Raw genomic sequence first — 14,603 nt, 5'->3', positions numbered from 1 at the left:
ATTCATCTTTAAAATCTCTCTCTTTGTCCATATGCACACACATATTACATACATGAATACACATATGCCTACACATAAGTGTCTGAGGCCTACTCAATTAACTTTATATTAATACTTTCCTAAAATGAAAGGGAAAGGCTTCAGAATATGTTTCATGTTGGCATGAGACTAGGAGTGAGGAACATATCATATTTCACATATATATTTGTCCTGGAAAATGCCTTATATATTATGCTTAAGACACAATAATATTAATTATAATGTTAAATTTAAGTGCTATAATTAAGGACAAATAATAATCATCTGAACTAGGAAGTATGACATCGTAAAGTAAGGATTGCCATGAAAATAACTTTGTCTTTATTTGGTTTCCAGTAGTCTATGAGATATTATCTGTTGCACTATATGCTGTGCTATATACTAGATATAGTCACTGAGATTTTCCTCTTGAAGTGCCTTTTTCTCCTTTTTTTTAACTTTCTTTTGTTTCGGGGGTTTAGCGATTTTTAACTTCTATTTTTGTTACTTTTCAATCTCTCTCTTTATCTCTCTCTCTCTCCCCTTTCCCTCCTTTACTCCTTCCCTTCCCCCACTTTTTTCTTTCTTTTTTATACCATTTATTAAGGTTTACTGTATGCCAGGCACTGGGCTGAACACTTAAAAAAATGTATATTTTGTTTTATTTTGAATCTCCACAACAACCAGAGGATGTAGGTTTATTATTAACCCAGTTCTCAACTTTACATTGGAGTTGTTTGACATGGAAGCCACACAGCTCAATACAGATTGTCCATGGTGGAGCCGACTGAATGTGTCCCATCTCAAAATGGTAGTACCACCCATCTCCAATAGATTGTTGCCATGTAAACTAAGAGTAATCACATGCACATTTTTTTTTAAAGAGACGTTAAAAATCTGGATCTTATTTTAAAAAACAAAACAACAAGAAACACCTCTTAGACCAAATATAACAGAAAGTGAATACATACTATTACAGTTTCTGGCACAGATCCATATTAAAAGCTATATTTTAAAGTAAAGAAATGCTTTATGTAGTAAGACCTACAGTAATTTATCTGAATGGAAAGAAACGCTTTGTTCTATTTCTCTTATTGTTCCTATTTGACGTATTTATTCATAATGTGTTAAATTGTTTTGCTTCTAGAAATGATATATGTTTAGCGTAATCGTTTGAATTGAAATATGTGAGTGATATTTTTTATCTGTAGCCCGTAGCACTAATGTTTAGGAACTAAGTAGTGATATATATAAATAGATAAAATATAAAGTAAAAATATTGATATTTTCATTACAGTTGAAAGGATGCAAACTTGGTCATTTTCCCAGTTAAAAACAGCAGGTGGTTCTGTAATGAAGGGGCCCAGAAAATGTTACAATTTTTATTGCTAAAATGAAATTCATTTAATAGATTTATCACTAACTTCCCAAGTCTAAAACAGAAAAAGATGCAGCAAGGCAAAGAAAATACCTGAAAGCTCAGAATTTCAATTTACTGATTTGTTTTCTGTGAGATGCATTAATTTATGTTGTTTTGAACTAATTGGTTAGGAATTTGAATGAAATTCCCCACTTTGTCCACTGATACTGTTTCCCTAAACATATCCACAAATGTGCCAAGCTTACTGAAATCTATGGATTTGAGGAAAATGTCCTGTAAATACATCTTAGCTTATATATAAATCGATATTTTTAAATCTAAGTTGTCACCAAATTCATAATCCGGATGTACCCCCAAAATTTGTTTTACTATCACTGCTGGTGAAATCTGGCATTTGACTTTGTTGGAAGAAAGCATTAATGTGTAGTGGAACTCTGTTTCAAAAGGAATCAAACAGACAAAACTACAGAATCTCTTAAGCTTTGTCTGCACTTCGTAAAACAATTTTCCACAAAAATGTAATACTGACCCATGAATACCAGTGACTAGGAAGATCAAATTCCCATTGATTTTGGTGCAGTTTATGAATTTGTCAATGTTACTAGAATCCACGGTCTGAGCTGACATCAATGATCCTGTGCCAATGCCATCACAAGCTGTAGAAACAAGATGCACAATTAGAGAGTTGAGAAAATTTTTCTTTAGTCAATAAATTATTGCATTTTTATTATAAAATAACAGTATTTTTTCATTATAAAATGAAAAAAAATATCATCACCTTTTGGGCAAATGTCAGTACAAGGTTTACACATTTTAATCCCATTTTCTTCTACTTCCATCTTGGAACTAGGGCAGGCACGCACACAGGAACTGGAATCGACCACGAAGTTATCTGATAAAAAAAAAGGTAAAATTAACAATAATGTTGAGGTTCAGCAAAAGATTTTAAAACAAGATATTTTAGGGTTTGAAAATTATTTTCATTTGAAAATGATAGTATGTATGTTTCTTTCCCTAAAACAACTCTGTCTAAATATCTCCACCTGAAATAGCATCTACGAACACCCACATTCAAATCCAAGGGCAGTGTGTGTTAACAACTGGTACTTGCTTGACTATTGCTCCACATTCTGAATTGCCCCCAAGATAGTGAATTTCTTTTATAGACTTAGGAAACTGCATGACATTTAGTTTGTGTTTTTCGTAGTTCCACTTCATTTCATGTCATGATGCAAGTTTGAAGTCTAAAAATACTTCAAGTTACATGAAGCACAAATGAAGCTGAAGTTAAACTGCCTTGGATGAAGGGAGTGCACTTCATATCCAAGAAGAAATGTTTAAAATGTGTTCATCTTTCATTGGAGTGCCGTAGAAACTGTCCCATAGTTTTACACGAAGAAACAAAATGAAATTTGAAAGGGCAGTGCTTTAGGAAAGGTATATTAACTAAACCAGGAACATCTAATTACCTGACATGGCGAAATGTTTAGGAATCCAGTGGTCTGGAATATGCCAGAACATTCTCTCCCAAAAATAAGGACAAATTTTTGCATCTAGGGCCTCCCACGATAAAGGGAAAACACAATACCTGCTAGGTTGCTTTGGGTTTTGAAGGCAGCATCCTTCCATGTTTGGAAAAACTGCTTCTGGCCCAACATTCAGTAGTCTAGAAGGCTTCCGACCTTGAAGGGGGCCCAGAGCAGGAAAGGCACATGATGCAGGTCCAGGCTGGGGTACAAGCAATTCTGCTACTTGGATCACAAAACCCAAGAGGCTCTATGACATTAGAAGTATCTCTGGCGGGAAGATATGCCACGTGGAGTTATGGCAAGTCCCGACCGGGAAATCCCAGCTGAGACCTCTAGGAATTATACACCATTTAATAAACAACTCCTGACATACTTCTGGGTCCTGGCAGAGATAGACTACCTAACCATGAGTCACGGATTGATCTTGTAGCCAGAATTGCCCATCACACACAAGGTTTTGTTAAAAACCATCATAATGTTGAGCAGGTCCAACAGCAATCCATTGTAAGATGGAAGCAGTACATTTGGGATTGATGTGAGCAGGGGTAGACGCACGAGTAAACTGCATAAGCAGGTGGTCCAAATCCCCACGTCATCCACCACTGTGCTGGCACCTTTCACTAAGCTCATACCCATGGCTGCATGGGGACCAAGAGAGGGCACGTATGACAAGCTGACAGAGGAAGACAAAAACTAAGCTTGGGGCGTGGGTGCAAGCAGCTGAAAATGGATGGCAGCTGCCCTGCAGCCTCAGTCAGGAGTGGACTTGAAATATAGTGGCAAGGAAAAATCCCACCAATGGGCATAGTTCTGGGTAGTACAAATGATCCTTTACTTTGTAGGGAATAAATAGGAGTTTAGAATAAATATGAACTCATGAGCAGTGGCTTGCCCTAGGAGAAGAAGTATTGGAAAATCTGGAATTGGGATTGAAGGGAATCTGGGGTAGAGGCATATATATGAATCCATGAGAGTGGGTATAAAGTGTGAAGATCGTTGTATTCCAAGTTAATATCCACTAGAGGGCATCCACCACAAAAGAGACACTTTGCTGAGACTCCGTCACAGCCTGATCTCGCTTCATTTCCTTCCCTCATGGGTCTTGATTCTGAGAACACTTCTTAAACAACCATAGTCTCTGTCTCAGGGGAACCCAACCTGCAACAGGTGTAAACATCCTTTCTGCAAGGTCTTTAGGGATACCTCGTATTTAAAAACTTCCACGTTTTGCAGCAATTTATGCCAAGTGAAATTTTTAAAGAAGGTTACAAATATCTTCATTATCGGTTAGGTTCAGATTTTGCAGTCAAATTAGTTTCAAAAAATATTTGTTGTTTAGGGTTTTTGAATTTCAGAATTCTGAATTAGGAACTGTAGACCAGTATTTAGAAACTGAACATCTTTGTTTTTCTAAGACAGCTACAGTTTAGCAAATCAAGGTCCCTCAAAGATTTGAATTTTACATAGATAAATAATGAAGTTCTTTAAATTAATCTGTAATTGGATAGACCTAAACTAATCCATGAAAGGAAGTTTATGAGTTACCATATCTATGGTAACTGGGCATTTAATTTCAAAAAACAGTCCTAAGTATTTAGCCCCTTGTCATAACTTAGGAGTTGAGAGACTTGAGATGAGACACTACAAAGGATGTAATAAAGAAAAGGAAAATTCCCTAGCTCAGGTTTTTCTGGTCTTGCACTCCAGCCCAAGCCTTGGGCCTCAACCTCAGGGCTTGAATAAAAAGGAAAGCACCAAAAATTTCAAAAAAGCATGGTTTTGACTATCTTTGGGGCAAGCTACCATAATATGAAGTAGTAGAGCAGGAGGACATTTGTCTAAGAAACCGAAGAAATTCATCATCTAGCCACATTCTACAATACTCTCAAGCCCCATATTTTGCAAGATAGTAGACGGGGAAATATAGGGTAACTTCAGATGAGAAGTCGTTAGATCAAAAACATAACTTTGGATATAAAATTGTTTAAGATGGAAAAATCTCTTCTATCCTAGAGTTAGTGTGTCTGTGATTTTAAAATGGTAAGTTAGAGCCATGTTAAATATATATATATATATATATATACACTCATAATTATTCTTTTAATCAATATAAAATATTTAATAATAAAGGCTGGAATCATCATTGCTTTCAAAGACTTGTTTTTACATACTATTCCTCTGAACCCTATCCCCTATCCCTTTGATCTTTATAATGTATCTGGGAAAGAGAGAGGGTACATATGATTATCCACATTTTAAAGAGGAGGAAATAGAAAACTAAATAGTTTATCTAAAATCACACGACTAATAAGTGGGCAAAGCTATAACCGAAGCCACTCTAATACCATGTCCCTTACACTTCATACTTCATCACGTGGACAAAGCAAAACAAGAACAAAAACACAGTATCTGTGTGCTGTAGAATGTAAAGTCTTCTTTTAATTGAGTATGTGGATAAAAGTAGTGGCTTTTTTTAGACTTCCAGTAAGTAAAACATTGAAGAACTGTCTCATTGGTCTTTTCAAGCAAAGAAACTGACTTGAACAGGTATTGAGATATATACTATTCTTGATGAAAGCTAAATTGGTCATTTTGTATCCCCAGGATGAATTGTCAATTTGGTAAAGGCCCCTTAACATGCCCTTTATATCCACTGTTATTGTTTAACATTGGATTTGATGTTAAAACTACAATACTATACATTCTATTACAAATAAATAATAAGAAATAATTTTAGGTGAAAATGCATTGTTATTAGAGCAGATCTCTTTCATTACATAGCTTGCCGCTACTTAACTAATCACTTTTCTGAGGAACAAAATCGTGTGCAAAACCATTGACATATAGTGAAAATACTGAGTTTAGAAGTCAATGAATGACACTGTACTATAACTTCAAACATGCCACTACTTTGCTGAGACTATGAACCAATCACTTCAATTTTTTGAATTTTAATTTTCTTATTTGTGAAATAATAATAGTACCAATTCTCAAGTAATTCACAATATTGTCACAATTTTGAAATTCAATAAACTTACATGAAATTCCTCTGCTTTTAAATGATGAGCTAATTGATTTGGCTCTTCTTATCCTGTTACTTACGTGGGCACTTCTTGACACAAAATGCTCCATAGGTGTATTTTGCATTGAAGTTATGCTCCAGTTGAAAGGTTGTTGGATTGTAGACAAAAGTTTGCGGACACTGAGTAACACATGCTCCACTATCATTGAAGTTCATGCAGGCCTGCAACACAGCAAAGATTAATTTTGTTTTAAAAAGAACCTTCATAATACTTGTTAAAGGGACACTGCTACAACAGTTCTGTGGTAGGTTGTATTGTTTACTCAGCGTACATCAATTTCATAAAAACTGGAAAATCTGATAACTTCCTAGTTGTAAGGGCTTATTTTTTAACTTTGCATTTGTTTTGTACTTCTCAGTGTTACAAAACTGTTTTTCTAATGTCAGTAAATACACCATCGACAGTTATTGATGTTCTAATTGCTTGGTATCTATCCATTGATTTCTAAACTGAGAATTGGTTTAAATTATTAAAGTTAGATAAGAGTGAAAACTTATTTAAGCTTACCCTTATCCAAAGGGTTTATGTTGAGTCTTAGAGTCTGGCAGTGACAACTAAATCTCCATTTGTACAGGCTAGACTTTCCTTAAAGCTGGTTTGGAGAGTTCAGTGCCTTAAGTGATATGGTAAGTCCATTCATCACCATCGTATAGTGAGAAAATGTTATGGTCATTCAAACTGGACTTAAAGAAAAGTCTCTGGCAGGTGACTAGTCAAGTGTAAATGTAGGGGGTACGATGCCAAAATGTAAAGAAGTAGCTATACTTAGCCCATAATTAAATAATATGATACCATTTCCTATATAGTCTTTTTCATAATGTTATACCATTTACTAAAAGTCACCAGTTCAAGTAAATTTGTTTCTGCTGACATATATTTGTATTGAGACCTCAATTTGTTAATATGTTCAAATGCATTTGAGAATGATTAAAAACAATTGTACCACCTAAGAGTTAGGTATTTGATATGAAAAGAGAACATATGTATAAGTACATAAAAACATGTGATTAGCAAAATAGGGGATGAACTAATTATCTTAATTTAACAATTTAAACATTCATAGGAATAATTTAGGCCTTGGAAGGCAAGCTAATGAACTCAAGCTATATTTTACATATCATCATATATTGTACGTATGCTTATTAATAAGCACTAATTTATTCTGTTTCCTCAAAACATTTTCTTAATCAATTGTTGTTTTAGCAAGCACTTTATCACAAAGATGACAATTCCCTGATGATGGTCTACAAGATGCATAATCAGAAGGAGATTCACTGATAATACATTATTCACTAAGATGACACTCTCCAGGAAGAATCTATTAAAAACCAATCTAGGAAACTCAGTAAGTTTTAATTTATGGGTATAAAACTTCATGTGTCCTCATAATTGCTTTACTAACATATTTTATACAGTGTTGTGCACAGATTGCTTGGCAACAAAGGGACACAAGCCAGAGAAATCAAGCAAGTTTACCTTCCAGACAGCATACAATACAACATAACTTACACCAAAGTCTTGGTCTGGCATTCTTGAACATTCTGTACTAAATGCCAAAGTGGAATCACTGGACTATTCCATAAAAGTAATGAAATGAGAATTCTGAAGCTCCCTCAGCACTCTGCTTATTGTGATAATGGAACCATGAAAAAAATGCAGTGAAGCTTCTAAGTGAAAGTTAACATCAATTGTTGGTGTTTATTGTTGCTACTGTTTTGAAATTACTGTTTTGAAACACTTGTTCAGCAACTTCCAGATCAATCTTCAATCCCATGTCTGGTGATAGGCAAGGGAAAGAGTCTCAGTTCAAGATCTGCTGAGCATCTTCTGTATACTTTTAACATTTTTCTTCTCTTTCCTTCTTCCTCCCTACTCATTTCTGCAATACACACTTTTGTTTCACTATAAAATTAGGATAGACAAATTAAGTTTCTTGTGACATTAAGAAATTACTGTGTATCTACATCATAAGAGCTATAATCTATAATTTGCTTATTTCCAGAATTAAGTGCCAAATTGAAAAAAAGACTCAGTTCTAAATATATCTGTGTATTCTCTGGATATTTGAGAGGGGAAAAAAAAAATAAATTCCTGTGTGCAATTTTAGCAACAAAAACAGTTTATTATTTTATGATTTTTAGCTTAAAATGAAACTAATGCTCTGTGTGTATGAAATTTCATTAACTATAGCTCACAGAATTGTCTGCATGTATTCAAAAGAATAGAAAGACCTTTATCAAGGATATCAAAATGTAATTAAAAAGTGACCCCTCCAAGCTTTAAATATTAATTTTGAGGACATAAAAGTGTCCTCTTCTAAAATAAAAATCATACAGATTAGCATATAAATTGCTTTAAACATGCATTTGTAAATCTTATAAATCTTGAATAATTTAGCTTGTAAACAGTATAAACTGTAAAACAGTTAAATTCATAAATTTGTGTGATTTAATCTTGAAATTTATATTTGAGAAATAAAATGCAAGTGCCCCCACTCAGAAGACTCGACTCAACGATGCAACAACACACATAGGTAATCACCGTAAATTCTGGAAGGATGCTGTTAGCTTTTTAAAAGATATCTCAGTATGTTCTCCTTCATACTGTCCAATAAACCTCACTCATAATATAAATTGTAATCAGAAAGACATAATTCGTTTAGTAGAACAGAACAATCCTAGTTAATTAATAGCCACCCAGTGAAGGAATGACTTCTAGGAAGTCAGAGCATCTTTCTTAATCCTAAAATGGCAAAATTTGATCTTATCTTAATAAGATATTAAAGACTCAAGGTGCCTGAGTCAAACCAGGATGGAGGGGAGGACCAGAGAGTGAAAGGGACAGCTGCCAGACTTACAAAGCAGTCGGTATCCTTAGGTCCCGAGCAGCCTCCAGCACATTCTCGGTGACAGCAGTCACTAACGTAGGGTCCGTAGCACCTGCCATCACACTGTTCTGCACAGACAGTCCTTGTCACTGCAGAAGACAGAGATAGGTCCTCATCAAAGTCAGCCACCAAGAGAAACTTCTAAGGGGATTTGGAGTAGCTGAGAAAAGTTGAGCCCTGGAGAAACAATGTACTCAACTGTCATTGACTCAGCTCAGCAAACATTTACTGAAGGAAGTCTGCAATTGATCAAAATTACTGTAAAACCCAAAATTACTGCAAAATTAAAACACTTCAAAATTAATACACAAATTTGTTTTCTATATTCTTTCTTGTTCCAGCAAATACTTAAAGGCTTTACAAAACTCACACAACTTAGCAAGAAAGAATCAAATTTAGAACAACCGAATGCGACATTTTGGCAGGTCGTGAAGGATGGAGTCAGCAGCGAAGTCAACTTACAGTGTGCACAGTGAGGGCCTGCAGCGGGAGGTGTCCCCAGGAGTGAGTGCAACATTTTTGGTAGTCAATGCAGAAAGGGGAACAGAAACTTTTACATGATTCACATTATATCATTCCTATCAGATACATCGATGCTAGATAGGTGATAAAATGGATATGTGACTGACAAATAAATAGGTAGGTAGGCAGGTAGACAAAGAGAGATAGATAATGGATCTGTAGTAGCACAACTGTTTCTATTCCTGAGATTTAAGTGAAATTTCTTCTAAGATTTCTGAAAAAGGAGGGACTTGTGTAAGGAAGAGTGCAACACCACAGGAGGAAGGAAAGGATGGAGGAGGGAAAGAAAGAAGGAGGAAAGGAAGAGAGGGAGGGAGAGAGATATATTCATAACAAACACAACAAAAACTTCTATTAGTTTTTTTCTTATAACATCCTTCAATCCAAGCTGACAGCAGTATGTCAAGTTATACATTGGACATCAAAATTATAGCATTGAGGGACACATTTCTGCTTATCACACTTATTCCAAAGATATATTTTAAAAGTATTTAGAGAAATGAATTTTACAGCATATGTGTAGCACATCATTTCTTTGCTTCTGTATTTCCACTTCAGCCTTGTTTCTTCCCACCTCTTTGAGTTCTTCAAAGCTTCCTTCACTGCTTATCATAGCAAGACACCACTCTAGTGTTCCTCAGAGCTGGTCTTCACAATTTTCTTTGGTCTAGGGGCTCATATACCTAGATGAAATCATTCATCTCTGCTTTGCATACTACCTATAGGTAGATAACATCAGATCCAGATCTGAATTCTCTATTGAGATGCAATATGTATTTCTAGATGTCTACAAAAGTTCTCATTTAAATGTACAAAATGGAATGTATCATTTCCCCACCTGCACCGTCGAGTATATCTCTCTTATTTGTTCCCTTGCCTCAACTAGTGATAGTACCAACCATCCAGTAGCTCAATTAAAATTTGGGGACATGTTTTCTATTTCTCCTTTCCCCTCACCCTCACTTCTCATACCTAATAAAAATCCCAAATACTAGCAATAGATATTTTTCATTACTGTCTCTCCTCTCTACTCCAACTTTATTCTGAGACTTAGCTCTAAATTATTACATAGCCTTCTAAAAGATTTCTCAGATCACAATCCTCTATGCCACTCTAAAAGTAATGACTGGAAAATATGGGCAACTGCATATAAATCAGTGTTGTTTCACAGTATGAAGCTTACTTCCCATCTCTGCACTAGAGGAGTAAACCCTTAGCAAGGAATAAAAGTCCTCTATCAATTGACCATCATTTCTACCGGCATCTCTCACTACTCTCATTGTGATCTTCACATCCAGACAGAGAAATACCACTTGTGGTCCCCAGTTCCTTTCATGGTACTCAACTGTAATTTTCACTGCCTTTTCACAATGCATTCCTTCATGACGAAAAGAACCCTATCTGCCTTCTCTGTCTAGCAAATACTCATTCATAAGATCCACTTAAGGTGCCATTTTGCTCTGAAACCTTTTCAGACACATCTCCACCCTGAGTTAATCTGACACACTTGCTTCTGAGCAAGTAAGCAGATGAATTAAATCTACTCATTAACTCTTCATATTCATACATGTGCTTTACATTAACGTTCCTATCTTTTAACCAATTGTTATATTTATTTAGATGTCCTAATTAGTAATTAATACCATATAAAGGAAACACTTTTAAAGACACTTTTGGAAAGAACAGATTCAAATATAATTCCTCTCTTCAAGATTCAACGAGGCTCTTTTGATGTATTAAGAGTTGCTCATTGAAATGGCAGACATATGTTAAGTAATCAAATTACTAGACTTGAAATCAGTGTTATCACAGGACAGTCTACTAATGTGCTTTTAGTTGACAGGCTTTGCTCAGCTGGAAAATAGCATGAAGTGAGAGAGCAATCATATCCTATAAATCATATCATGTTTTAATCCTAGACATATATGTCTAACTGTTAATTTCTCTTTTTAACTCTATGGTGATTTAAGGTAACTATACAAAATGTTTCAATTTCTCTTTATTTATATATTTTGGTCTTTCCTACCAAATGAGGAAATTAATGTATATAGTATTTAAAGAAATAACCATGATTTTATTTTTATAAATTATTTATTAAATGTTCATAAGATAATTTCTCTCATTGAGTACACTATTTAAATATAAAAACAATATGTTAGAAAAAGAATCTAACGTAGTACAACCTTAGGTTCAATAATTATTATACTGTGAACTTTTAAAACATGTATTCAAATTATTCAATCATATGTGTTGTCAACTATAAATTTTTCAAAATAGCAATTTCTTCCATACAGTGGTCACCTATCTCACATTTTCTCAGGACATTTTGATGTTAGAGATGCCATTCCATTTCAGAAACATGCAAAGAAACATCCTTCTAAGTCATTATTTTTTAAAATTTTGATTTACGATATTAAAAGGGAATTCTGGGATTTGTTTCAAAAGCAGTCTACAATTATTTTTTTTCAAAAGGTAAGATACATTTAACACTAAAAAAGCACTATTTGTTATCATAGTTTTCACACACCTAAAGTTCAGTAAGCATGAAACGTATTTAGAAATCTTTGCTTGACAGGTAATAAGTAAGCAAAAGAACAAAGCAATAAGCTTAATCTGTAAATAATGATGAGACACTGTTAGGAAACATTTCTTCACATTGTTATGAGTTTTGTTTCCAGAAAGAAAACTTTCCCTTTGTACAGTCTGTTTAATGGCACTTGCTGATTAATAAGCATTACTTAATATGAATTAAACACATCAAACTATAGTCATATTTTATTATGATGAAAACACAAAACAAAAAACAGGTCCTGAAATCAATCAGATAATTCACTTAGCCTCCATGGGAACATTAACTTATAATTGCTTTGGTTATTTTAATTTCCATCCTTGCTTGACTATTATTTCATTAGAATTTTTTTCCCCTATATTATCTTTTCTAAATTGCTTCATTGGGTACATTACAATATTTGGGTTGAATTTTTACTAGCTTGTTCTTTAGTGGTACATCACTAACTCTGATTGCTTAACATAAAAGATAAAACCTGGGAAATTAAAATGCTTATTATATTAGGGTCAGTAAATTTGAAATTGGAAAGGGGGATTCATTCAAAATATCCATGAGAATCAGATGGATATTGGGTCCTTAACATTTAAGGAACCAAGCATTCTGTAGTAGTAAGAGGATGCTGCTGAGAGAATATCTATCATCTCAAAAAAACTAAATTATCTATAAGTAGGTTTATTACATCAACATTTCACTAATAAAAACAAGGGCTTAATTACTTCTTAAAATATAATAGTAACTACCCTTAAAGTTACTCCCTTAGAAGAAATTAATTTTATTTGAAGAACTTTAGCAATTTACTAATCAAATATTTACTGTTACTTCTTATGAGTTACAAAAGAAAAATGAACATTCATAAATGATGCAAAACAGAGCACTGACATCACGGTGACTAAACAAAAGGACTTCTGCCCATTAAAAAACAAATGACGTAAATTTAGGCAAAGTCTTTGCGTTTTCTTCCTACATTTTACACCCGGCCCCTTTTTTCCTCCTTCCCATCCATTCCTCCTTCATCATCTCCTCCATCTTCGCACCCTCAGTGCCTTCTGCTTCTCTTCACTTCCTCTACCCAGTGGCTCTGAACCAGGCTTTCTATTAGATCACTGAACAGGATTCTTGCATCAGTGAAAATTTTGATTCAGTTGATAATCAGTGGGGCCCAAGATTTTCCATTCTAATGAACTCCCAGGTTATGTCACTGCCTACTAGTCCACAGACCTCATTTGGAGTAGCAGGATATAGAGTACTTTAAAAAAAAAATGCCTGGGAATCACCTAATTCCTATTAAATCAAAATTACCTGCCATGTTCTAGGATTTGATACTTTTAATAAGCTCCCCAGGTGATTTCCAATATGCAGTCTAGAGCTGAAAACCATTATTCTATCTAGTGAAAATGGGAAAAACTCTAGGTTATTTCCAGCATTTGATTGATTGACTAACTAATTATTCTTTGTCTGAGATTTAATCACACTGACTGTCCTCTTCCTTTAATTTCCTATTGGTGTTGTTAAGCCCTCTATCACTAATAGGGAGATTAAGCAAACACAACTGATGTGCAAGCAGGTAGGAAAATGTGGGAAGAAAAAGACCTAAAGTGGGAACAGAAATATTGCTTGGCTAATTCTGAAGGCAAAACTTTCAGATAAGTAAGAGACAGTCAGAAAACTGTTCCTTTCTCTTACCCAGCAGCTGTTTATGTGACAAGTATCCTGAGCAGCCCCCAATTACATTGCTAAGCATATTTTAAAGCATGCTTATTTCTATTTCATTCTATTTCAGTTAGTATTCAATGACCTGCACCTCTATGATGCCTAGATTAGTTCTGTTTATTGACCAAATTTCGACAAACTGCGTCCGTGAAACACATTGTGTCCATTAAATAGATGGTACTTCAGTGGAATGGTTTTAGTGTTAGGCTGTTTTCAGTTACAAACTTGGAGGTTTGAGCAAGAAGAAAAATGCTTGGGTTAAAGCAAAGGTGATTTGGGTTGGATGTGAAGAATTTATTGACTATTAGAGTGATAAAAACACTGTAATGAGCCACTGAATGGGCTTCTTGAGTCTTTATTTGTCAGTATTTAAGGGAAATCTCTTCTGAATGCTTTAGACCTCCACTAAATTAAAGACAGCGGGCTTGATGAAATGCTCTCTAGAGGTACCCTCTCGCTCTACAATCTAATATTTACTCCTATGAGTCGTGAAATTGTGACCGCCCCCCGCCCCCACAAAATGAACGTTTTGGGTTTTGTAACATGCTTCTAGAAAGCTACTATCATCAGAATCGACTTTAAATGAAGCAAATAAAGCTCATAGACCATTCAAGAATATTACTTCCAGAGCATGCTGAAACGTGTAGAAAATCAGGTTTAATGACACTAACACTAAACTATGTACCACTATTAATTTTCCCAGGGGAGAATAATTGGACACATCTGTGTGTCCAGTGCCTGATAGACTGTAAGAATTACATAGAAAGATACCTGGTCCTCTTCCTACTTTCTGATTCAATAAGTCTAGGGAAGGGGCCAGAAAATTCATTTTTTTTATTGGGAGCCCCAAGGTTTTCAGCCTTTATAAACCAATATTTTAATACCTCTCCTCTAAGATACTCTC

At 34.7% G+C, this 14,603-nt stretch overlaps 1 protein-coding gene across 1 annotated transcript in view; it reads right to left on the bottom strand.

Annotated features, from left to right (window-relative positions):
- The window catches only part of ERBB4 (erb-b2 receptor tyrosine kinase 4), a 687,762-nt gene that overhangs the window by 305,413 nt on the left and 367,746 nt on the right, over positions 1–14,603 (bottom strand). The window contains exons 5-8 of the mRNA XM_082658716.1: positions 8,869–8,987; positions 6,031–6,172; positions 2,178–2,291; positions 1,929–2,055 (exon numbers count right to left, since the gene is read on the bottom strand). Coding sequence (XP_082514842.1) covers positions 1,929–2,055; positions 2,178–2,291; positions 6,031–6,172; positions 8,869–8,987 — 502 coding nt within the window. The remainder of the gene's footprint in view (positions 1–1,928; positions 2,056–2,177; positions 2,292–6,030; positions 6,173–8,868; positions 8,988–14,603) is intronic.

The sequence above is a fragment of the Grampus griseus genome (genome assembly GCF_964374135.1).
Source record: "Grampus griseus genome assembly, chromosome: 7".
Classification (NCBI taxonomy): domain Eukaryota; kingdom Metazoa; phylum Chordata; class Mammalia; order Artiodactyla; family Delphinidae; genus Grampus; species Grampus griseus.
The sequence above is the reverse complement of the archived record's forward strand: the minus strand, read 5'-3'. Positions and strand labels throughout refer to the sequence as shown.